Source organism: Martes martes (assembly GCF_963455335.1).
Source record: "Martes martes genome assembly, chromosome: X".
In the NCBI taxonomy this organism is placed as follows: domain Eukaryota; kingdom Metazoa; phylum Chordata; class Mammalia; order Carnivora; family Mustelidae; genus Martes; species Martes martes.
This window is the reverse complement of record NC_137897.1, coordinates 58,539,660-58,565,370: the sequence shown is the minus strand read 5'-3', so window position 1 is coordinate 58,565,370 and position 25,711 is coordinate 58,539,660. Positions and strand designations below refer to the sequence as shown.

Genomic DNA, 25,711 nt, shown 5'->3' with positions numbered 1-25,711 from the left:
TTGTCATTTGTCTTTTAATTTTATTATAGACTAGTATTACCCCTTAGCTCTTATATGTCATATTGAAATTATTTTTTTCAGTTTTTCATTTCTCTTTTAGCTTCACTAACCTTGTGTTTTGACATTCAGAAGCTTTTATTTATGAAGTCTTATTTAACAGTAATTCCTTTTAAAAATTTTGTGTCATGTTTAGAAAGTCATTCCACATCCCCAAGGATGTAGACATATTCACTTACATTTTCTCCTGCTTCCTTTATAATTGTAACTTTCACATTAAGACATGTTTGCCTCAAGAACATGTAAAGGAGTGGCTAATGTTATTACCAGTGCTCAATATGGGGCTTAATAACACCTGCAGGCCACTGAAGAATTCATTTTACGCATTCTCAGTAAAAGTTCTGATACACGACTACATCATGTAAGACAAAAGCTGAGTAGGGCCACCGCACCTAAATTATGTATATATACTGTTAAAAAATGACAATATCAAGTCTGATGGGAAGATGAGCAGGAAGTGTGAGAATATTATTGTAACTGCTTGGAGTGAAATACTTATATTCAGGCTGATGAAATGGCCATCATGAGAGGGTGCATTCTCTCAAAAAATATTTGATAGTGATAGTCCGGTGGTGGGTATTAAGGAAGGCAACTACTGCATGGAGCACTGGGTGTGATGCATAAACAATGAATCTTGGAACACTGAAAAAATAAAATAAAATATAAAAAATGGGTATAATATTCTAATATACTTAGTTTATAACACTTTTGAAGATATTTAGATTTGTGTCTGACATGTAATTATCATTCAATAAAATGTTAACTGTTAAAAATATTTGATAATCTGCTAGGAGTTCGCTGGTGTTATAACAATAAACAAAACAATGAGGTTTGTTGCTCTTAAGGGGTAGGGTAAACAAATAAACAATATACTTTCAGATTAAGTACTTTAAAGAAAATTAAGCAGATAAGGGGCTGGAGAAGTTGTTATTTAGGATAGCGTGGTTAGGGAGACTCCTGTGGGGAAATGACAATTGAGAAGAGGTTTGGTTGTTGAGAACAAAGATATGAAGGGAAAATATTCTAGCCTATATAAAGTTGTAGAAGTGGGAACAAGTTTGGTTTGTTGGAAGAAAAAGTAAGAAAGCATGTAACTGGAGTGCTACCTGGAAACAGAGAAAACAGAAAAAAATGGGAAAAGAAACACGGAAAACACCCTAAAAACTTGGGTAAGGTTGTTTTTCTAAATCGACTGCGAAAACCGGTGTTGGACGCTGTGTGGCTGGTTTCCTAACTTCCTTCAGGCATTACCATCAAAGAAAGGCCTTCTGTAACTGTCCTTTTACAACTTCCAATGTTATCAGATTTTCTCACCCTTTTACAATCATCGACCCTTTTCAAGTGTTTCAGAAAATTACCATCTCAGAGAGGCCATCTCTGACCACTCTTCAAAATCGTAATTCCCGTTTGCCCCCACCAGGCACTCTCCCACCCCACCCCCTTTCCTCTGCTTTTTCTCCCTAGTATTTTTCACCAGACAGATACAAATACATAGTAATTACTGTCCCCTCTCCCGAGTATGAAGAACCATGAGAAAATAGAATATAAAGCATGAGAACTGGGATTTTGGTCCGTTTTAATTTCCTCAGCATTCCCAACATCTTCAATGCTTGACATACAGTTGGCACTCAATAAATGTATGTTGAATAAAAGGTAAGATGCTGTACAAACTAGTCTGAATTAAGCGTGTGAATCGACGTCAGGTTGGACTAATACCGCACTTCGCGCTCTCTGAAAAAGGCTTCAAGCAGTCAGGCGGTGACAGTCTTCAGTTTCCAGAACCGGGAAAGCCCAGGTTCCCACAGTGCCCAGAACGCGAATTTCTCGCCACAATTCAAAATGGCGGAGGAGGGTGGGGCCTGTCACATGGTGGGCGTCACAGCCGCGCTCCTTTTCCAGACCGCCGCCCGCCTTGCCGCGTCGTCTGCTGCCCCCTTCTTCCTCCCGCCGAGCCTTTTCGAGGAATCGCCTGGGATTGGCTAATAGGCTGGGAGTGGGGCTGCGGAGCCGGAACGCTGCATCATCACTTCCTGTTGTGGGCAGTCGTTTCCTGTCGCTGCTTGGTAACAATGGGGAAGATAATGGCTGCCTGAGCAACGTCTCCGAGCAGGCGCTGGGCTAGAGGCGGGTCTCAACCAGCGACTCATCGGAGGCGGGCTTGAGAGCAGCGGCAGGGGAGGCGCGCAGGAGCCTCGGCGGCGGCGGCGGCGGCCGAACCGACAGAGTCGGACCCGACACCAAAACCGAGTAAGTGAAGCCTTGGGAAATCCTCTTGAGAAATGGATGGAGAGCAAGGGGAAGACAGCGGAGCCGCGGCTGCCGCGTTCTCTCAAAATGGCCTGAGTGTCGTGTCGTGGCGGACGCTCAGTACCGCCTCCGGACCCCAGGCGCTGATTGCTGCGGGGGGCTCCGTGGCGTAGTCGCCGCTGCCATTTTAGTTGGGTGTATAGTCACAGTCTCTTGAAGAAGGGGAAGGAGGTGGGTAGTACTTCCTCTCCGTGGCGGTGCGAGCTAAAGCCGGGGCGCTCCACAGCCTTAAGAATTTGGGGGAGGCGATTTTTGAGTGTTGGCCTCGGGCGTGAGAATCTTTGATCGTCTTGGGTTTTTCTCTTGGGTTCTCCGGAGGCTTCCCTCGCCTCCCCATCCCCCTTTCATATGGCGGGCGTGGATTTGGGAAAAGGGGAAAAAATCAGGCTGCTCTAAGTCAGATGCTGGGAACTCTTGGGCCTTTAGATTTCCCAGGATTTGCAAAACCCCATTTTGAGCCCTTCTGCTGGGCACTATAAATTAGGCGCCCCCTGGGGCCACAATGACATCTTCCCTGAGGATCTGGGGCAACTGTGGTTTACTCCCTTACTCGAGTAACCCTGGCGTATCCTTTGCCAGATATCACTGCAAGGATCCCCCGAAAAGGCAGGGGAAAGCCATTGCGTGTTTGTTGTTTTTCCCTGGGTAAGGGTGGGAACTGGGCCAAATGATTTTCAACTTAATTTCCGTTCAATCCGGCAACAACCCAACCCCTCCCCCCTCAAAAAGAAAAGCCTAAGGGTCTCGGCTTCTGCGGGCGGTACCTGCCACGTACGCCATAGCTTTAGTAACTAGTATTAACCGGTTGGGCTTCTGCTTCCTGAATACTCAGTCCCTTTTTGCCTTATGCTGATTAATTTCAAGATGGAGGAGACAGCCACGTTCCTTCCCTAGACAGTTTCCCCATACTTATTCCACAGGTTAGTCCGGGAATCTGAGGCCTAGCGGTCTTGTTATTTAGGTCATTCTTTTCGTTTGGGGGCAAGAGGAAGCATTTATATCAGGTTGTCATCCACCATTTGCAAGGTCCCACAATAATTTTTTGGTGCAAATAAAGAGCCCGCATTTCCTGAATCAGAATTAACTGCAGTCGCTTTAGATGATTGAAGGGAGGAAGAAATAAATGGACTACTAGTCGTTTCTACTACTAGAATCACTTATTTGATTCTTCGAAATTAAAGACATAATTACTCATACCGTCCTATTAGGTAAATTATGTCCATACTGGATAACCTGAGACCAGGCAGGCACAATTATTGCCCCCCCCCAAAATCAGCTTTCTAGATTATAAAAATAAAGCACCCAGGAAGACCAATCCAAATAATTTTTAAACTATGGTTTTAGGAGACTGTTAAACTGAAAAATATTTCATTCTTTAGCCCTAATGTCCTGGTGATCTTCTCATACTTTAGCTCCTGCCATAGGCTACTGTAATGTGCCAGATAAGTCCTTGAAAGTAACTATCAGAATCTGAAAATATTACTGGTCTGATAAGGAAAGGCCTATTTTAAGCAAGCTTATATTAAAAGGTAGATTGGCTTTCAGCCTTTAAAGGAAATCTTACATCTTACACAAGATTCCTGGTTTCCTCTGACCTCCATCTCCCCAAATATCCTAATAGTAATATTAAATTAGTTTGGGTTATGGGGTGTGTAACTTAAAATATATAGGATGTTTTTTTAGGATGTGTCTATTTCATAGAAAATGTGTATCTTATGAAAGAGGAAGAATAATGGATTCTTTTTTTTTCTAGAGCAGAGAGTGAAGAAAACTAAAATCCAGTTTATTGTATTACAATACTATGTCATAACAGTCAGGTAATTTATTTTTTGTTGCGTCTCCTGATGATTTTTGTGTAGAATGCATGTTTAAAAATATTTATTCTGTTTTGCAGGCCCTGTAATTGGATGGGCTTATTTGATACATGTTTGTTGGTGTTGGGCATTCTTCATAATAAGAGTGGGTATTTTTTATTGGGATTCAAAGGGTAGTGTGTCTGAATAGCTGGAACTCCGCTAGTGTTTTATCTGTAAATTTTCCCCTTCTAAAATAATGTATGAAGTTTACCAGTACGTGTATAGAACAGAAAGAACAAAATGGAAATTTGCTGCCTTAAGTCATTGTTGGGGTGGGATGGGTCTAAATAAATAGCATTTAAATGTTCATTGCATAACTAAATGAATATCAATAGAACATCTTACAGGAATATAATCTTACATTATTTTGTTGGGTGTTCATTTTTTTCCTTCAAGATCCAGAAAGTCATAATTGATAAAAAAAATACTCTGATATTAACTCTTTTCATTGTCATCATTGTTATGGTAACCACATGATTTATTGCCTTAGCCAGGATGCTTTTAAGAGCAAAAGGGACATTATTAATAATTGTGGGTGGACAACAGGTGCAAACCTAGACTGCCCCAAGCAAACTGGGATGGAGTTAGTTAGCCTAAATTCAAAGCTAACTTGTATTGAATGCTTATGTGCTGTGTCCTGTGCTTCACTTGCATGACTTTGTAATCCTCACAGCAAAGCCCCATGAGGATATTAACTATTTTACAGAGTTAACTGAGACTCAAAAGAGGTTAAGCAATTTGTCCTCAATTAAATAGCTAATAAGCGGTAGAGCCCCCATTTCAACCCAGATGTCTCTGATGCTGAAGTCACTAAACTTTTATGCCTCTAGGCTTAATTGCTCTCTAATTAGATTGGAGACGGAAAGAAAATAAAGATTGCAGTAAAAAAATCTACAGGTTATGTTGTATCAAAAACTTTTGTTCCCACTTAAAGAGAATCTGGTTTATGATGCAGGAGAGACTTTTTTAGCAATTACACTTTTCCCTTTTTTATGTCATGGCTTCTGTTTGAGCTATTACTGCTTGTGATATTATTTGACACACTTAATTTAAAACCACACATGGTTTTAAGAAAAAGCTTAATGAAGTGATATCTAGAAATGTTAGGCTGGTTGGATATATTCGTTGAGGTTAGTGAACATGTTGTAGGGACTTAGATAATACAGTAGGTCAAATGGGACATCTGTATCTATGGAATTACAATGTGTATATTACTTTCTGCATAGCCCTAGTAGATTGCAAAATAGAGCAAATCACTCACCAGCCTCTTCTGTCTTGATTTACCATAGAGTGGGTAACAAATTAGAAAGTGAAAAGTCCTTTCTCAGATCGAGACCAGCAAGGTGCTAGAATTTTGGGCCACTGCCTGGGACATGTTTTGTTTTCTTTGTAAGTCTACTTCCTTATCATCTCTATAACACAGAGATTTCCAAAACCTTATGGCCCATCAATTTAAAAAAATACCAGTTTACATACTCCATTGACGTTTTGATAACCAGCTTAAGAAATTATTTTGCGTCTGTTTTTTCCTTCGTTGTTTTTGCCACCCTTGAATATGGAAATTTCCCAGATAATCAAACAGTTCATTTTTCCAGTCATCAATTGAAATTTTTTAAAATATGAAAATCTTGGCAGTTTTGAATAGTTCAGGCATATGCTTGTGAATTTGTGATTTTGTTTCTGAAGTACATAGTTGATCTTTTTGTTGTAGATTTTCTGACCTAGGACTTTAATTTCAATAGTCCTAATAGTACCTACATACGTGTGAGACAGATATTTATAGACAGTTTGTCTATATATTTATAGACAGATATTTATAGACAAATCTACAAATGTAGATTTGTAGACCTTGTGCAGTAATTTCATGACTACAGATTGAGGTGCTCTTATAAGATTTGCATGGTGATGAACAAGACACTTTGCAGGGGGAAGGAGATTTTTGTATTCAATGTTTTAAACTTTCTTTAGAATGAAAAATGGTCTCTTTCCTCCTACTCTCCACTTAACTGTAGGGAAAAAGAAATTAACTCTTAATTACAATTTTCTTTTTTTTATCGACCAAAGTTCCTATTAGTGTCAATTACATCTAAGGTGACCATATTAATTTATCCATGCTGGAATGCTTTTGAGAGTGAAAGAGGGCCGTATTAATAATTACTGTGGGACAACAGGTGTAGATTGCTACTCTTCTGGACAAACTGGGGACATATGGTCATTTTTGTCATCACTTCTGTGTAGGAACACTGGTTCAGGAAGCACAGTTGTCAGCATGTTTGGTTCTGTAACACAAAATTGTTTTCCTCAAATAACATAAGTCATTTGTGTAGGTAGTATTTTCTTTTAATTTTAAAAATTTGCTTCACTTACTAAAAAGTTAATATTTGATGGAAAGCTCATGTTCTTAAATTAAGATACTACCTTACCAAAATTGCCAGTAATCAGTGACTTTTTACATTAATAACTTTATTCTTAAACACATGAACCTTTGGGGGTTTTGAGTCATTTTTTGACTTCTTGGGAATAATGAGAAGGCACAGTTGAGTTTGTGTGGATAAGACCAAGGTCTAATTTAGTGATGTAGTTCAATAGTAAAAAGAACATGAAACGGGTATTCGAAGATTAAATTTACTGTCTAAAATACTTGCATGAATAGAAATGTCATCACAATGATTTACTTTTTTAACTAACTTGTCCCTGTGAACTGGCACCATTTGGTTTGATCTCTGTCCTCTGATTTGTTGACGTTCGTATTAATAATCTTTTGATTTAACTGTTTTTGAGGATTGTAATAGAACTATTTGTGAGCTGCAAGTCAGTAGACTTCCTGCCAAGAGATTAGACACATGAGGGACATTTCTGAATCCTTTTTTTTCCTGCCATTCTTTTCAAGTGGTAACGGTAGAAGAATATAAATGAGGCTAAAGTAACACTGCCATGCAGATAATGTTTTATAATTTTGTATTGCTGTGATAGTATCAACAGTAGTAGAGGTCTTGGTAGCATCCTCTGACAGGCCAATATTGGAAATAACCAACAAATCGTGTGGGTGGTGACAGGTATCATGCAGTAGGTAAAGGCAGTGAAATAAACATCAACCCTGTCATGTTTTTTAGAGAGGAATGCTTTATATTTGTTTTGAAAAATATAAGATAGTCACAAAAGGGAGATAGAAGTGCATACGTGAAATGGTGGTGAGAAAAGTGCAGCTTTTTAAGCTTACATCCTAGTTATTCATGTTGTTTCTTTAGTTTTATTTTTGACTTATTACTGTAATGTGACCTGGGTTATATTTTATTCATAGTCCAGATTCTTAGAACTGGAAGATACCTTATGGATGGTTTTATTCCAGTGCTCTTAATATTGATGAAGATACTGAGGCACACGAGGTTAAGTGAATTGAGCAAATTTACATAGCTGGTTAATGTTACAGCCAGGACTAGAACCCAGTACCTCCTCTATATTTTCCTTTTCACAGAACTAAATTCCACCCCTTTTACTTTTATCCTTTTACTGATAGGATATAAAAAGCTGTTTGATTGTTAATCATTTTTATTTGTTACAGATGCTAATAAAATTTTAAACGTTTTGCATGTGAAGAATTCTCAACACTTTTTGGTGACTACATATACAGTGGTACTTTATATCCTGACCTCAAATTCAGTGGTTCTTTGTGATTTGACTTTTTTAAAAACTGCATGAGGCATTTTTCATTTTGGCAGTGGTATTATTGAGCTATCTTTAGTGACAAGGATTGTATGTCATTAGTTTTCATTTATTCTCTTCATGAAACTCTGTTGCAAGCAGAATGATACTTGTTCTTTTTCAGTATGACACATTTTTATTTTATTTTTATTTTATTTTATTTTGATACTATGATTTTTTTAATTGGCCTGTTCTCCTTTAGAACACTGTTGAGTTTTGGAGCTTGTATGAACACAAAAGGTAAAAATGCTCAAGATGCTTTGGTAGTTAGTTGATATTAGGTTACCTTGATTCCTCCCTTCCACTATACCTTTTTGTTTTTAAGAAGAGATTATTTATTCCAGACTTAATAGATGGAGCTTATTATTAAATAGATATTCACACAAACATCTCATAAAAAATAAATTTCATAATTTATTTTTATAAAGTCTTTTAACAGTATATTTTGGTGCCTTCAGTCGTCTTCATTGGGTACTGTGATGCAGTATGCAGTATGTCTGTTGAGTATAATATGTGTGTACTTAGCACCATGTCTCCTGACCCATTAGTACTGGACCATGTTTTGTTTTTTTAAGAATTTATTTATTTATTTGTCAAAGATAGAGCACAAGTGGGGGAGCAGCAGGCAGAGGGAAAAGCGGACTCCCCACTGACCAAGGAACCCAGTGCAGGGCTTGATCCCAGAACCCTTTTCACCCTAATATAACAAAATTTACATTTTTTAAAGTTTGGAGTACATGGTTGAAGAGAGTTAATGAAATACTTTTAACAGTGGTCAGAAACATGGTAAGCTGCATAACTTATACTAATATATGGTAATGACTGTAGAAGAAATGGGGATCACTAACAGTGCTTTAATCAAGGTGAATAAAATCTGTCTTAAATTCCCTGATTGCAGAATAAACCCCAGGCTTGGTTTTCTTGCTGGCTTGTCCTCCTAGAGTTGAATTTACCTGACACAGTCACACATTCATTGGCCAAACGAGTAGTTTTTGAAATGACTGGCAAAATTTCTAATTTGGCTGCTCGTTTCCAGGAATGGATTTGGATATATTGGCACACAGTACTCTCAAAGAAATAAGGTTAGTAAAGTATGCTATTTTTTGTTTTTAAAACAAAAATACTAAAACTTGACTTACTTTAAAATAAGTAAAACTTAACTTACTTTAAAATAAGTCCTGCTTGGTTCATACTGCTTATAAAAGGAGCTTTGTTTTAGAAGTTTTCATACCCAGAGTGAACATGGTATAAAAATCTCATAGTGAGGTTGATTACTTTAGACATGCCTATTGGGATTGAAGGAATGTGTTTTAAAGTCTATAGTTTTGGAATATTATGGGGACGCAGTTGTTCATATGTGAAAAGTTGACTGGATTTGGAATTAGGAGACCTGGATTTAATTACTGGCTCTTTCCACTGACTAGCCACATGGCCTTTGGTAAATCAGTTTTTCTTCTATACGTCTGTTAGGTGCAAAATTGAGGTGATGTTCCTACTTCACAGGATTGTTGTGAGGATTAAGTGGAATATAAGTGGAAGAGCTGTATGAATATATGGTAAAGGGTATTGTTTATAACTAGGGGAAGACCTAAGTGATTTAACAATTACATATTCTCTTAAATTGTTTTATTGGTAAGCTTTTCATAGACATATTTAAGTTTAAAAGAGGCTGATGCTAATCATACACGTAATCCAGAATTTCTGACTTACACACATGAATATTATATCTGAGAGTAAGATAACTAAGTAGATTTAAGATTCTCTCTTTTATGATGATAGAAGGAGCCCGGGAGTGTGGGAGGATCCTTCTTTCCTTTTACTAGTTAAACTGGAAATGTATTACAGTGTCCACCATAGAGTAGACTCTAGAGACACATTTTGGTAACATAATTCTTTATTAAAGTTTGACACCAGAATGGAGAGAGTTCTGTATTTGATCATTTGAATTATGGTGTCCTGGCATCTTTGGCATGCTTTAGCCATTAAAATGTTCATTTTCACTCACCAGTGTGATATTACATCTACCAGCGGCTGAACTTGTGATTTAGATTTACTATATTTTTTCATTTTGTGCCACTTAGATAATAAGACTAAGTTCAGGGGTGGGGATAGGGGGTTGTCTGTGTGTAAGATTATTTTACAAGGCATTTGAAAGTATTGCTTAACATTCTGGCCCCCCCCCCGCCAAAATGTAATTACTTCTAGTCCGGGGGAGCTCTGCACGTGTTATAGCCATAACTCACCCCTTAAGTGTCCCCAAAGGGTAGAGGTAGAGCACTTGTCAGTGCTGAAATCTCTTGACCCCCATTCCCAGCCTAGGGGAAATGCAGAGTAAGGCAGAAAGGAGGCACATATAGGGGAGCAAATCAGATTTTTCTCTCCCTGTCCCCTAATCAACCACAAAAAAACCAAACTGCTTTTTTAATGGAAACCTATACCTTAGCAAAATATTGTGTGTTCTGTTTAATGAAGCCTTGCTGGTCTGTTCACAGTTTTGAAATAAGTATGTTGCAGGGATGTCATGTGGGGAAATTCTTTCCCTTGATTTTCTCTGGTATGTAAGTATGAGAGGGGGAAAGGGTAGCAGGATGTGATTGTGTAAGTAATAGTAATTTGGACAATCATGTGTTACTTTGTGAGTGTGTCTCATTGTTAAAAATATTGAATTGGAAGATAAAATTAAATGAAGATAGAAATTCTTCTTGCATGGAATCAACTACCCTCTAAGCTCACCGGGCAAGAGCTATTTAGGATTCAGTGGTTCCTAAAATCACAGTGTCAGTAGGGTTTTGAATAGAGGTATAGTGTTTTTGTTTTTGTTTATCTCTATTTAACATGTAGGAAATGATAGAAATTCTAAAAGGTCAGGAATGAGTCTTAAAGATTGGTGAGCATAGGAAAGAATCATCTATTCCATGTGTACTTGTAGAGTATTCAACATTATTTTATTTTTGAAAAACTTAAAGAGGATGTAGAAGTTGTGGGTTTATAGATTGTGAACAGTATATTGGGAACACATTGAAATTCTTTCCATGTGTGTGATTTCTCTACCTTTTAGTTTTCAAAACTGTAAGGTAGAGATGTCACTGATATAACTGTGGAACTGAACTTTTGATTTTCTTGAATTTTAACTAAGTTAAATGAAAACTGAAGCAGTGTATATTTTCTCATTAAATACAACTTTGCTGTTTTGATAGGACTACATTTTACTTTAACCATTGAAAATTTAGTATCCAACTTGAGATGTGCTGTGAATATAAAATACACATTTCAAAGATTCAGTATTTTAAAAAAAGAAAATAAGTCCTCTCGAATTTTTTTATATTGATAACATGTCAAAATGATACTTTGGTTATGTTGGGTAAATAAGATTCATATTATTTCAAAAATAAAAAAAACCACGTAAGGCACAAAGTGCCACTCTGAGTGGCACAAACCCTGTGTGAAGAGGTGGATGGAAAAGTTGCTATCTGAGCTTGTAATAGCTTCTTAGGAGGTAATATTTCATTGAAACTTAAAGGGTGAGTGAAATGGGGAGAGACTAAGAAGGGGCTGAGGGAACAGGGTTTGTAGAAGTGTGAAGGTAGTAAATTACCAAGTGTGTTGGAGGGTGGGGATAGAACAACGTAAGTGGATTGGTCTTGTTTCAAAGTGTTACAGCAAAATTGTGGTGCTGGAATACGTAGCTTAATAGGATCCTAGGCGCAGAGTAGAAAACCAAGAGACTTTCCCATCCTTAATGACATTTTAGTCCAAAGGGTCTTTTGGTTCAAACTCCTACCTAATAAGGAATCTCCTCTTAATATCCAGCCTGTGCTTGAATATTTCCAGGGAATGGGTAGTTTGCTTGCTTCAGGAGGCTGGTGGCGTCTCCATTTTTGGACAGTTTAATCGTTAGATCGTAGGATTAGGAGAATTATCTGCTTCCATAGTTCTTCAACTAGTGGCCCTAGTTTGATTCTGTGGTTCTTTCTTTCATGTTATTACTCTAAATATTTGACATTCATAATTGTGCCCATTTTTTGGCTTGTCTTCAGGCTAGACATCTCCAGGTAATTCAGCATTTCCTTTATGGTGTCACCTGTCTTATCATCTTGGTCACTCTAGATCTGAACAACAGGTTGCAGTGGGTCTGTTACTATTTTTATTTGAACACTGTGGTCTGTGAAAGCAGTATGGGTCTTTGTTAGGTTCCTTAGCCAGGTCAAACAGGCTTTTTATTGAGCTTTTTGTTAACTAAAAACCTTCAGGTCGTCTTCATGTGAACTGCCTTTGTCACATGAGTAGGTTTTCCACTTACTCTGTACTCTTAAGATGGGTTATTTCAGCCTGGTAATTCTTCATAAAGTGTTCGGGATAGCGTATTTACCATCTTTTTGTTGATTTCAGCTCATCCTCACAATCCACTGAGAATTCAGAATATTATTTATCATATGCATACATCTTCATTACTAACTCCCAGCTTTAAATTGCTGAGATTTGGTTAGCATGTCTGACATGGCTCTCTTTTAAATGCTAAAGACAGTACTGTTTGCAGGTTAACATTGCTCTATAACCTTTGAGGGTGGTATTTGACAGCTGTGAATCTGTTAAACTGTATTGTCTTCAGACTCTTTGCTACTCAGCTGTGATTCTAGGATCAGCAGCCCTTGGAAGATTATTTATAATGCAGGTTCTCAGGCCCCATCTCAAATATACGGAATCAGAATCTGCATTTTAACAAGATTGCCAGTTGATTCGTTTGTATGCTGAAGTTAGAGAAACGCTGATCTAGCCTCCATTTCTCTGACATTTAAGGATATATAATCTCCTCACACTCTACAGAAATCAAGCCAAACTAGTCAGCAGTGTTATCGTCACACGTTCCTGTCAAAGAGGTTCTCAACCCTAACTTCCCAACAGAATTACCTGTGGAATTTGTTTTTAAAGGTGTCATTTTTTTTAAGATTTTATTTTATTTATTTGACAGAGATCACAAGTAGGCAGAGAGGGAGGGAAGCAGGCTCCCTGCTGAGCAGAGAGCCCAATGTGGGGCTTGATCCCAGGACCCTGGGATCATGACCTGAGCTGAAGGCAGAGGTTTTAACCCACTAAGCCACCCAGGTGCCCCACCTGTGGAATTTTTAAAAAATACTGCTGTCTGGCCAACCCCAGAGGTTTTCCAGGTGACTCTAATGTGTAAGCCAAGGTTGAGAACCATCCCTCTGTCAAGCAGATGAGATTAATTTGGCAGTGAACCCCACTTCTGATGAATACATTTTCTTCTACATGTTTGCGGTATATCTGATAGTCTATTGCAGAATTTTCCTAGGTTTATTGTCAGATTTTGCTGTGCTACAGTTTATAGACTTCGCTTTATTTGAAGATTTGATCATTTCTAAAATCTAGTATTTTTAACATTGCTCCTGTGCTCTGATTTCTCAGAGGTTATCATTAGAAGTTTTGCAGTTTGGGGTTTTGATTCTCTCTTTGAGAAGTTTGTTTTTCCTCTCTTTCCAGTTGAAAGGTGATTTCTCCTCATTAAATAAAATGGAAACAAAACTGAAATTGAGTGCCTCTACTTTTCATCTTCTGTTAGTATACCATTTCCATCCCCCCAATACAAGACCCCTTTCTTATTTCAGAATATATTTTTCTTTTTTTCCTTTTATTATTATTATATTTTTCAAAGCCATTTTTAAAATCTCCCATATTTTTGCAAGTTTCTGTTCCACATGGGCTTTAACCTCCTTGACACTGTTCTTAAGACTTTGCCATTCTTAAAACAGTACTTAGTATGTATGTTTTCTGTTATCTTTGGTTCATGTCCTTCAAATGTCAGCACTTAACAGACATTTTTGTCTTCTTTGAAGATTTATGTTTTGAAAGCCTTTCAACCCTATGGAGTTGTACTTTTTTTTTTTTTTAAAGATTTATTTATTTATTTATTTGACAGACAGAGATTACAAGTAGGTAGAGAGGCAGGCAGAGAGAGAGAGGAGGAAGCAGGCTCCCTGCTAAGCAGAAAGCCCGATGTGGGGCTCTATCCCAGGACCCTTAGATCATGACCTGAGCCGAAGGCAGGGGCTTTAACCCACTGAGCTACCCAGGTGCCCCGGAGTTGTACTTTTTTATAAATTATTTTTAGGGCACCTGGGTGGCTCAGTTGGTTAAGTGTCCGGCTCTTGATTTCGGCTCAGGTCATGGACTCAGGATCATGCGATGGAGCCTGCTTAAGATTCTTTCTCTCCCTCTCTCCCTTTCCCCCCAACACATGCTTGCTCTCTCTCAAAAAAATTATGATTTATTTTTAGAACTATTTACTGATCATTCACAAGTGGACATTGTCCTAACTTTCATGTTGTTAACTTTCACAATATTAAATGCTTCAGAATATTAGCAAATGTTACTGGTGCTTTTATTTGGTATGCAAAATTATGGCTGTAGTTTCTTTTTCCTTAGAGCTTTTCTGTATTTTAAGTTAGCTGCTTACTGTTCCCAATACCAAATTGTATTCCTTAGCTACATATGGAAAGTTTGGCTTCCTTTGTTTGTTTTCATTTCCTGGCCTATATAACTTCAAGCTTTTGATTTCCAATTTTCTTAAAGTTTCAGGTTATAAAAGAAACCAGACGGTTAGAGAAGCTTTTTGTCTTTTGTTTTTTTACTATCTGAAAGAGGGTTTGTTTTTATTTTTCCCTTTAGTTGAATTTGGAATATCCAGATACTTTATGTGTTGTGTGTGGGATTAAATCTTAGTATCAATATGGATTACCTCTTTCACAAATCAGATTTTCGTATGTTTGTGGACTTAACTTTTATTTTTTCCAGTGTGAACTTAAGGTCAGTCTGGGGTTGGAAGGAAAAGAACTAGAGGATGAAAGTTTTTGTTTGGAGTCTTATTTTAGATTGCTTACTACCACTCTTCATCACTGGAATGGTTAATGGAGAGTAATAGAAAAGCCAGGTAGTGATTTGTTCTTTTGCTTTGCTGATTAAAAAGCAAAATTGAGCATATTACATAGTTATTTAGATAGGGAGAGAAGCCCAAATTTCTACAAAATTTTTCTTGATAAAACTTGAAAGGTAATAGTAATAATAATGGATTAGTGCTTTTGTAATACAGGTATAATAACGTGAAGAATGGCATTCTTTTTTGGAGGGATAACATTTTGCATAATTAGTACTCATTAAAATTACTGGCAGATGTTCACTCATCTAGTGTTACTGACTTGAAGTGAGATTTTCCATATTTTGTTTTTTATAATGTCTTCACACATACAGGTACAAGAAAACCTTGGAGATACTGCAGGTTCAGTCCCAGACTAACATAATCAAGCAAATATTACAACACAACAAGTCAAATGAATTTTTTGGTTTCCCAGAGCATGTAAAAGTTATGTTTACACTGTACTGTAGTCTGTTAAGTGTGCAGTAGCATTATGCCTAAAAAACAATGCTTAGCTTAATTTAAAAATGCTTTATTGCTAAAAAGTGCTAACCATCCCCTGAGCTTTCAGTGAGCAGTAATCTTTGCTGGTAGAGATTCTTGCCTCGACATTGGCTGCATGTTCTGTATCAGCACTTGCCCTTTCACCTTGCATTTCTTTGTTACGGAGATAACTTCTTTCCTTAAACCTCGTGAACCACCTTCAGACTTTTCTTGTGCAGCCTCCTTGTCTCTCAGCCTTCACAGAGTTGAGGAGAGTTAGGGCCTTGCTCTGGATTAGGCTTTGGCTTAAGGGAATGTTGGAGCTGGCTTGATCTTTTGTCCAGATGACTAAAACTTTCTCCGTATCAGCAAAAAGGCTGTTGAACTTTCTTACCATTCATCTATTCACTGGAGTGAATTATAATTTTCATTTCCTTCAAGAACTTTTCCTTTGCATCCACAATTTGCCTGTTTGGCACAAGAGGCCTAGCTTATGGCTTATCATGGCTTTTAACATGGCTTCCTCACTGAGCTTGATCATTTCTAGGTTTTGATTTAAAGTGAGAGCTGTGTGACTTTTCATGTGTACACTTAAAGGCCATTGTAGGCTTATTAATTGGCCTAATTTCAGTATTGTGTCTCAGGGAATAGGGAAGCCCAAGAAAACAGGGGGAGTCGGGGGAACAGGTGGTTGTTCGTGCAGTCAAAACACACACATTTATCTGTTAACTTTGCAGTCCTGTATTGGTATGGGGCATTGCACCCCAAAACAATTCCAGCATTAAAGATTGCTGATCACAGATCACCATAACAAATATAATAATGATGAAAAGTTGGAAATACTGCAAGAATTAACCAAAATGGGAGGCAGAGATAGGAAGTGAGCTAATGCTGCTACAGAAATAGCACCAGCAGATTTGCTCCACGCCAGGTTGTCACAAACCTTTCAATTTATTAAAAAACACAGTGTCTGTGAAGTGCAACAAAACAAAGTATGCCTATATTGCTGTCTAATCAGTCCACAAGCATAAATTAATGAAGTGTCTTTATCCCTTAGAGAAGGCATTTATAGAATTCATTTGATACTTACCTTTTAGCATATCATTACACAGCAGAGTTGTCTGTCACTTTCAGTTGAAGGTTAGGTGGAAGCTCCTCAGATAGACAGTTAAATGGATTTTGAAATAAGGAAGTGTTCTTTGTACTTGCAATGAGGTCCAGAAAAGTCCTTCTGGAACTGTAATTCATGCTTAGAAAATAAATCTGCTACAAATTTGTATGGGAACAGAGCTCTCGTTTCTTTGATAGCATAAGACGTGCATGAAGCATCTTGTTTGACATGATTCCAGTGTCAGTTGTTGCTGAAATGATTTTAGTCAGTTTTGCATGTCAGCACTGTTAACAAGTAGTAGGGCAAGTTAGGGTATTCACCTTCTTTTTCTGACAAAAAATTCAGAGAGCTGGTGATGGTAAAGTTCACAATAATGAAGTTCACCATTAACACTGCTAGTTCAGCAATATAATAGATTCAAATAGTTTCTACGTGCTACCTGCTGATGAATAATATAAGGAATACCCATAGACTCGAAGCACTTTACATTTTCACAGGCTTCAGAAATTTGTCCAACTTGTCTTTTCTGCTCTACACATACATGTACCACCATTTCAGTTGTAATACATCTTAGCAGATTCCACTTCAAACTGTGCTTAGTGTTTTCTCAACTTTGTTAAAATATTACCTGTAGTTGCTCCAAGCAGACTATTTGTAGAGGCTACCTCTGTAGTTACTTCAAACTACTTGAGTAATAAACACTTGACTCCTTGAATAAACAGCTGAATAGTATCAATTACATTTGTCAACTCATCAAGGCCCAAGAAAAACCACTCAGAATCATTTGCTGTCTCATTTTTCAATTGATTATGACATCCGAGTATCCTTGAATTTTTGAGCAACTCTACTCACCAAAAAGCTAATAATCTTAAACATCTTTCTCTGGACACATTTCTCTAGCTTCTGAAATCAAGCACAGTTTAATTAACTCACCATCAATAATACAGCTTTTTTTGCTTAGCTAACAAGCTACTTGGAGGCTTACTGTGGTTGAAGCCTTGTTTTTTATTCTTGCGAGAAAATATTTGGTGATGAGATACTTAGTTTTAAATTTTCCAGTTTTTCAGACAACAGCTTTAGCTGTGAGTTGAGAACATAGTGATGAATGCTTGGTCTGATAGTATAAACGTGTATTTTCTTTTAGTACAGTTAAGTAGTGCCATTGCATAATGAATTCAGTCTGTTCATCTCACAACAAAATAACCCATACCCTACTATGCCTTTGAGGGTCACATTCAAAGTGTACTTTTACTTCATTTGAAATGAGAACACATTGGTGATTTCTTAAAATGTCACAGTATGGTGATATGCATGGCACTTGAAATGCTGTCAGGTTGCATCACTGCAGCTTAGAAGGCACAGATCATCACCAGTGCAAAGCAGCGGGGGGGCCACGTTCGGTCTCTCACGTCTACTTGGCTCTGCCATTGGGGCAGAACAGCAGTCACAGACAATATGTAAGTGAAGCTGTATGACTGTATTGTAATAAAACTTGGTGAACACTGAAATTTGAATTTCATGTACTTTTTAGATATCACAAAACATCATCTCCCTTTTGTAAAAAAACAAAAAAGCAAAAAGCAGTCTTTAAAAGTGTAAAAAAAATCATTCTTAGATCTCAAGGAAAATACAGGCACCAGGGCTGATTTTGGCCCATGGTCCATAGCTTGCTAATTCCTGACCTCCTTTTTTCCTAACATAACAGGGCTTTTTCAGGAGTTTTTCTTCTATGAAATTTTATTCATATGAGGTCTTAAAATTCACATCTTGACCTGCATTCTGGATTTTCACATAATTAAAAGTGTTCTACAGAACACATGCTAACTTTTGTTTTCAAGATTCATCTCCTTTCTCCTTTTAGATTATTTTCCACTTGTTCATCAAGATGGAAAGCTCAGATTCTAACGATAAAGGAAGTGGTGATCAGTCTGCAGCACAGCGCAGAAGTCAGATGGACCGATTGGATCGGGAAGAAGCTTTCTATCAATTTGTAAATAACCTGAGTGAAGAAGATTATAGACTTATGAGGGATAACAATTTGCTAGGCACCCCAGGTATGCGATGTGTAAAGATTTATGTATGTAAATTGCTGGTCTTTTTTTTTTTTTAACTTGTTTTAAAAATCTGTCTCTTCAGCCGTTATGAAGTGTCATTTTAATACAGGGGATGCACAATGACATTTATTTCTGTACTTACTGCCTCATTCTGTTCACTCCTATTTGGAATTATCCTATATGACATCTTTTAGTTATGATTTACATATGAATTTATAGTGAGCTGACTGAAAAAGTGGAACTGAACAATATTTTTGTTTTAACTAGCTTCATTTAGTTTACTAGAGATAAATTTAAATGTGGAAGAGCTAATGAGAATGTTGATTCCTAGGACAAGTTTTTTTTGGGGGGGGGGGTCATCTCTGATTCCCAGATTATGTTCCAGTTGTAGTCCTCCAAAGCTGTCCTTGGGTAAATTTGTCAATTCAGAACGTTGTGTTTGGTTATTATCTTTTGCCCAGTTAGGTCTCATTTGATCCTAATTAAGGTTCATGATCTCTGGTGCTCCTCATTTCTATTTAATTCTAACCTTTGCGTTATTGTTTAAATTTTGAAAAGTAAGGTGTTAGCATGACTTTTAGAAGAGGGGGAGTGCATTTTTAGCCAACAGTACCAGACTTGAATCAGAATGCCTGAGTTGGTATTCTGGCCCTGCCATTTATTAATACAGCAGTCTCTCACTTAGTCTCAGTTTCCTTGTTTTAAAATGCAGATGATATCTACCTCCCAGAGTTACAATTTGAAAGAATGAGAAATCGCATGCAAAAGCATTAAGTGAACTGGAAAGAAACTTGCATAAATTGCCATGTCATGCCCCCAAAGAAGTAAATTTTACCCTCATTTCTACTCCTTGGTTTTCATCTCCGTTTTTATTTGTAATTTGGCACACGTTTCTAAACTATTTTCAGGTGAAAGTACTGAGGAAGAGTTGCTGAGAAGACTACAACAAATTAAAGAGGGCCCACCACCACAAAACTCAGATGAAAACAGAGGTATATTTTGCCTTGGGGGTTGGGTAGAGGATGGAACAGATAAGGAACTCCAGGAAAGGTCAGCAGAAGATTATCCAGAAACAGCACGGATTAATTTAGTACTAAGGAACTGTTAACAAAAAGGGAACTGGCATTTTCTTGGTATTTGGTGAGAATGTCAAAATGTTTTTTTTTTTCTGCTTCACCTTTGGGTTTGTATTTAATTGAGACATAGTGAGAAATGGCCTATTTAAATGTGCTGGTTATTTTCTTGATTTTGCACCTCCGCTGAAATTTCCTCCCACCTACCAAATTACTTCTTCCTTACAAACATGTGCATTCTCCACCAGTGGAAAGAAATGCTGTATTCTCTAACCTGGTGGCTCTCAATGGGTTATATCCCCACCCCACCCCCGCCTAGGAGACGCTGGCAATGTCTGGAGACATTTTTGGCTATTGTCACAGCTCGGGGTTTGCTACGAGCATCTAGTGGGTGGAGGCCAGGGATCCTGCCAAACATCCTAACATCCTAAAATTCATAGCAGCACAGCCCCCACAACAGAGAATTATCTGGCTCAAAATGGAAATAGTGTCACTGTTGAGAAACCCTGCTTTTAATTTTAAGTAGGATTGTAGGGAATTTGACTGTCTGACATAGAGGCTATAATAACAGTTTGGTTCTGGAGCATGCCATTATATGCACCGTGCTAGGTTCAGACTATTCATTTTTTATCTGGTCTCCAGTTTCATGTTAATTTAAAATCTTGGTAATACGAAGATTTCCTGAAATACTTTGGAACCAGTAGACCCTGTTTATATTTTTGCAGTGGCTGCAGTAGTCTTGTATTTTAAAAGTCCTGTATTATCAAAGGCACTTAAGTCAAGATCCTAGAGGAAATGTTGTAGACTAACGAAAATGTGAAAAAACGTGACTTGAACAAAAATACTAGCCCTGTAGCCTAACTAATGTTTACCTTGTTTGGTTAATGTTTTGACAGTGGACTGAAAAATGTCTTCTGACTGTCCACGGTGGTCTCCTAGGCTTTGTATATGATAAAGTTCTGAAAATAGACTTCCTCTAGAATACCTTTTAAAAAAACTTCCTCTGAATTTCTCTAGGATTTGCTTGCTTTTTCAAAATGGAATTGAAACATTCCTGCCTTTACTTGCAAATCTGTGTAGTGTAGTTCACAAAAATCTTTAAATGTGAGGTCTGTTCAGAATTTTTGTTGTTTTTTAACAGTTTCAGAGCACTATTACATGATTGTCCTAATTTTAGTAGTTCCTTTTTCTTCCTCTCCCCTCCCTGTTTTAAAAACAGGTGGAGACTCTTCAGATGATGTGTCCAATGGTGACTCTATAATAGACTGGCTTAACTCCGTCAGACAAACTGGAAATACAACAAGAAGTGGTCAAAGAGGAAACCAATCTTGGAGAGCAGTGAGCCGGACTAATCCAAACAGTGGTGATTTCAGATTCAGTTTAGAGATCAATGTTAACCGTAATAATGGGAGCCAAAATCCAGAGAATGAAAATGAGCCATCTGCAAGACGTTCTGGTGGAGAAAATACAGACAACAGCAGCCAAAGGCAAGTGGAAAATCCACGATCTGAATCAACATCTGCAAGGCCATCTAGATCAGAACGAAATTCAACTGAGGCATTAACGGGAGAAGTTGCACCTACCAGAGGTCAGAGACGGGCAAGAAGCAGGAGCCCAGACCATCGGAGAACCCGAGCGAGAGCTGAAAGAAGTAGGTCACCTCTGCATCCAATGAGTGAAATTCCACGGAGATCTCATCATAGTATCTCATCTCAGACTTTTGAGCATCCTTTGGTAAATGAGACTGAGGGAAGCTCTAGAACCCGACACCATGTGACATTGAGACAGCAAATAAGTGGACCTGATTTGCTAAGTAGAGGTCTTTTTGCAGCTTCTGGAACAAGAAATGCCTCACAAGGAGCAGGTTCTTCAGACACAACCAGCAGTGGTGAATCTGCAGGATCAGGACAGAGACCTCCAACCATAGTCCTTGATCTGCAAGTAAGAAGAGTTCGTCCTGGAGAATACCGGCAGAGAGATAGCATAGCTAGCAGAACTCGGTCAAGGTCTCAAACGCCAAACAATACTGTCACTTACGAAAGTGAACGAGGAGGTTTTAGGCGTACATTTTCACGTTCCGAACGGGCAGGTGTGAGAACCTATGTCAGTACCATCAGAATTCCAATTCGTAGAATCTTAAATACTGGTTTAAGTGAGACTACATCTGTTGCAATTCAGACCATGTTAAGGCAGATAATGACAGGTTTTGGTGAGTTAAGCTACTTTATGTACAGTGATAGTGATTCCGAGCCCAGTGGCTCAGTCTCAAGTCGAAATGTGGAAAGGGCAGAGTCACGGAATGGAAGAGGGGGTTCTGGTGGTAGTAGCAGTTCTGGTTCCAGTTCAAGTTCCAGTTCCAGTTCCAGTTCCAGTTCTAGTTCTAGTTCCAGTCCTAGTTCCAGTTCCAGTGGTGAAAGTTCAGAGACTAGCTCAGAGGTGTTTGAAGGCAGTAATGAAGGAAGCTCATCATCAGGCTCATCAGGTGCCAGACGAGAGGGTCGACACAGGGCCCCGGTAACATTTGATGAAAGTGGCTCTTTGCCCTTCCTTAGTCTGGCTCAGTTTTTCCTCTTAAATGAGGATGATGATGACCAACCTAGAGGACTCACCAAAGAACAGATTGACAACTTGGCAATGAGAAGTTTTGGTGAAAACGATGCATTAAAAACCTGTAGTGTTTGCATTACAGAATACACAGAAGGCAACAAACTTCGTAAACTACCTTGTTCCCATGAGTACCATGTCCACTGCATCGATCGCTGGTTATCTGAGAATTCTACCTGTCCTATTTGTCGCAGAGCAGTCTTAGCTTCTGGTAACAGAGAAAGCGTTGTGTAATTAAGTTCTGAACTCTCAGCTATGTAGCTGGTATAGTGATGGGCAAACAGGATCACTTGCTTTCTGCCCACTTTTTGAGTGGTGCTTAAATGTAAAGTAGCAACCTGAATTGAGTCATTGCTTTCTGAGTGAATCATTGTCCTTTTTCCAGTTTCTGTTCCAGAATAAAAGGAAATATTTAAAAAGCAATGTTTTAGGACATAAAAATCTGATTTCAGTACCAGTAATTGATATTACTGATGATTTGTCATATATGCTTATCAGTTTCTCCTTTGTTATCTTTAAAGATCTGCCTTAGCAATGGCTCTTTATCCGTTTCACGTTGATCTTTAACATTTCCCACACCATAGGAGAGGGGCAAAGGAAACTGCCAGTTTAGACTAAGTTACAGTACATGTTTCATAAGTGATTGCTTAAAGCTATACCATTCCCAGTTATTAGTTGGCACAAATTCAGCTAAATGCTGAATATCATTAGTTCACCTTTCAGATGAGGTGATATTGGACATCAGTGTAAATAACACTAAGGTTAGGATCTTCTAAGTGTATAACTGTCTCCTAAGCCCATCACTGTGGCACACTGTAGAGTGAGCTTATAGTTTAATTGAGATATTTATCTTGTGGAAATATTAAAAAAAAAAGCCTATGCTTGTGTAAGTGAAAAATCACATTCATTTGTTTAAAAATGTAAAGCTATTTTGTAGAGGCTCAGTACTTTTCCAATGCACTGTTGTATTAATGCATTAAAAATTGTAAAGTACCATGCTTAGAAATGAAAAAAACTGCTTTTTGTGAGCCAAGATAGTAAAACACACACATGCACACACACACACACCCACACACACACCCCAAAGTACAAAGCTGCTTTTCTAAGTGTGTAGATGTCAAGAGCAGAACATATCTAGTATTTAATGTATGTGAACAGCTACTGTGACATGCAAAGGAAAGGACAGTGTGCAGAATTGAGCTGCATTACCAATAGAAACTTGGTATTTTAACTTGGATTTAGGCGGGAAATGAAAGATGGGAGGAGTAAAGAAAACTGCTCTGAAGAATATAAAATTTTTATGAAGACAGTAATCATACAGACGGGAACTGGTTTCATATGGTGAGGTCCTCAACACAGTATTCTGCTTGAGCTGATGAAGTAGATTAACAAATTTGGTAGAGTTTTGGTTAAAAACAAGAAACAAACCACTACCACCTAGCACAAGTTAAATTGATATTTTCACAAGTCTGCTCCTCAGAAAAGGAAGAAGGGAAGGTGGAGGAAAGAGACTATAAACCACTTTTAGCATAAGAATTGAAGTTGGTACAGATGTGTGTACTAATAGGAAAGTGTCAAATTTGCGTTCTTTTCGAGATTTGTCATTTAAGGTACCAGTGCACACTTGTTAATACTTCATTACTCTAACACAGACCTAACATCTCACATTTAAAGGCCAATTGAAGAATTAAGGGATGTTCATCCTTTGTTGAAAATGAATCGTGTTGGGTCATTTGAGATTCACATTTTAATTGTGCTGCCCATATTTGAAGATGAGGCTGCTGATTCACAATCTACGGGACATGCGTTTTGTGTTGTTTCCTTAGTTAATGAGACTAGGTTTGTGAAGAACCCCAGTGTACTCATGCTGAATTTCTCTTTTGAGGCCAGTTGGGGTTAGGATTAGTCTGAATGTGGAGGACTTGTTTATCTGGGAGAAGATAGTGGACCCAAAGAGGAATTGCACACATCCTTGGTCTTTAAAGTGAAAACTACCCATGCATAGTCAGATACTGTACAAGATAAACAGGTCTGCTTCAGGAATTATCTGGCTACCTTAACTGTTATCAACTTAGCTGTAAAGGTTATTTCAAAGCTCATTCTTTCATGTTTTCCTCTGGCTTTCACTCCTACCTAAGTATCAAGGAGATTAACTTGTAAATATGGTAGTTGTTTACTAAGGATATGTACTGCTCTTGCAAGGAAATAATGTCCAAACAAAGCTTCACTTATTTTTTTTAATATAAGCATATTTCACTGTTTATGGCGCTTATGTAATACATTTTATCTTTTTAAAAAAATTGTCCATGTAAAAGTCAGGATTCCTTTATATTTGTGAGCCTCCTTGTCTCCTTTCCTAAGGGTGTAATCTACGATTTTTCAGATCTGCAGGGTAGTCCTGATTGGCTAAAAACCCATTTTCCTCTTGGTATAAAACGTCCCATTATAAGGGTGTTCATTTTAAATAGTTGAAAAACAACTGCAGCACATTCTAAGCATAAAAGAAAGTTATTGACAACAGGTACCTCCCTAACCTCCCAAGATGTATTACTCATTTGTGAAGTATTAAAGTAAGAGGTAATTCATGCAGAATGCTGGTTATGAATGTAGATATTGAAGCTATTCATAAACACTGGAAATAGGATTTTAAGTTTTTAGCCTTCAGTAGAATGCACATACTGAACATGTGCATGTGGACACCTTTTTCAATAGCACTCACTGATTCCCATTGGATTGTGTAGAATGGATACAAATATTTTAGTGGAATTTGCTACTTAATTTTTATTTTGTACAAGGTCCATGACTGTACTTATTAGTGTTGTGGACATTGAAGACAAGGTCATTCATAGGTGTCAGGTGTACAGTGGAGAGCAAGAGTCTTTTTTTTTCCCACCAGCATCCAAAACACCTATTCTCTTGAGGCAGCATTTTCTTACAAAAGACTTTACATTTCATTTTGTATCTTTGCACTTTTTCTTTATTACATAAAGGTTCTGTCTTGAAGACCTAGTTTGAACTTCATGCAGTTAATAGGAACAAGAAAAAACAATGTTGGGAAATTACATTGTTCAAAGCATAGGGAAAAATACTAAAAACTGAGTTTCCTTGAGTATTTCAGATATTTTTAAAAATTCACTTACTGGTATGAAGCATTTGAGGTGTTATGTCCGTTTAACTCCCAAGCAGCTGACAAGGTTGAGATTTATTAATACTTAAAACAGAATTGAGCAAGTTAGGTTTAAAGTGTGCAGACTTTATAGCAACACTAGAAGATGAGCCATGTTGTTCATTTGGAATATTTGCCCTAAAAAGAACACATTAGTTATACCTCAGTGGTGTTAATGGTTAATGACGTGGGGATTGAGAGATCACATTAGTGTTGGAAGTGTAGGAAATTATCAATTGTACAGTTAACAAAGTTTAGTACTGGGATTTTATATGTGTGGTGGTGTGTGTATGTCTACCTGTGTGCACAGGCACATGCGCACGCACACACACATGTGATCTCTAAAAACATGATTGTTGAGTTTATCCAG

At 37.8% G+C, this 25,711-nt stretch overlaps 1 protein-coding gene across 3 annotated transcripts; it reads left to right on the top strand.

The window, feature by feature from the left end:
* The first annotated feature begins 2,106 nt into the window (after positions 1 to 2,106).
* On the top strand, positions 2,107 to 24,462 carry RLIM (ring finger protein, LIM domain interacting). Of its 3 annotated transcripts, XM_080795443.1 has the most exons (5): positions 2,107 to 2,304; positions 4,118 to 4,181; positions 18,306 to 18,498; positions 19,407 to 19,490; positions 20,791 to 24,462. In XM_080795443.1, exons 3-5 carry the CDS (start codon positions 18,330 to 18,332, stop codon positions 22,407 to 22,409), a joined length of 1,872 nt encoding a protein of 623 aa, XP_080651569.1. In that variant the 5' UTR covers positions 2,107 to 2,304; positions 4,118 to 4,181; positions 18,306 to 18,329; the 3' UTR covers positions 22,410 to 24,462. The 3 variants fall into 3 exon arrangements, with proteins under 3 accessions (XP_080651569.1, XP_080651568.1, XP_080651570.1); XM_080795442.1 differs by lacking the exon at positions 4,118 to 4,181 and having other exon boundaries at positions 2,118 to 2,304; XM_080795444.1 differs by lacking the exons at positions 2,107 to 2,304; positions 4,118 to 4,181 and adding an exon at positions 8,875 to 9,004.
* The last annotated feature ends 1,249 nt before the right edge of the window (positions 24,463 to 25,711 follow it).

Coding starts and splice junctions, on each gene's coding strand:
- RLIM (XM_080795443.1), top strand. CDS start 18,330: ATGGAAAGCTCAGATTCTAACGATAAAGGAAGTGGTGATCAGTCTGCA. Junction 18,499..19,406: donor CAATTTGCTAGGCACCCCAG/GTATGCGATGTG, acceptor AACTATTTTCAG/GTGAAAGTACTGAGGAAGAG. Junction 19,491..20,790: donor AAACTCAGATGAAAACAGAG/GTATATTTTGCC, acceptor TTTTAAAAACAG/GTGGAGACTCTTCAGATGAT.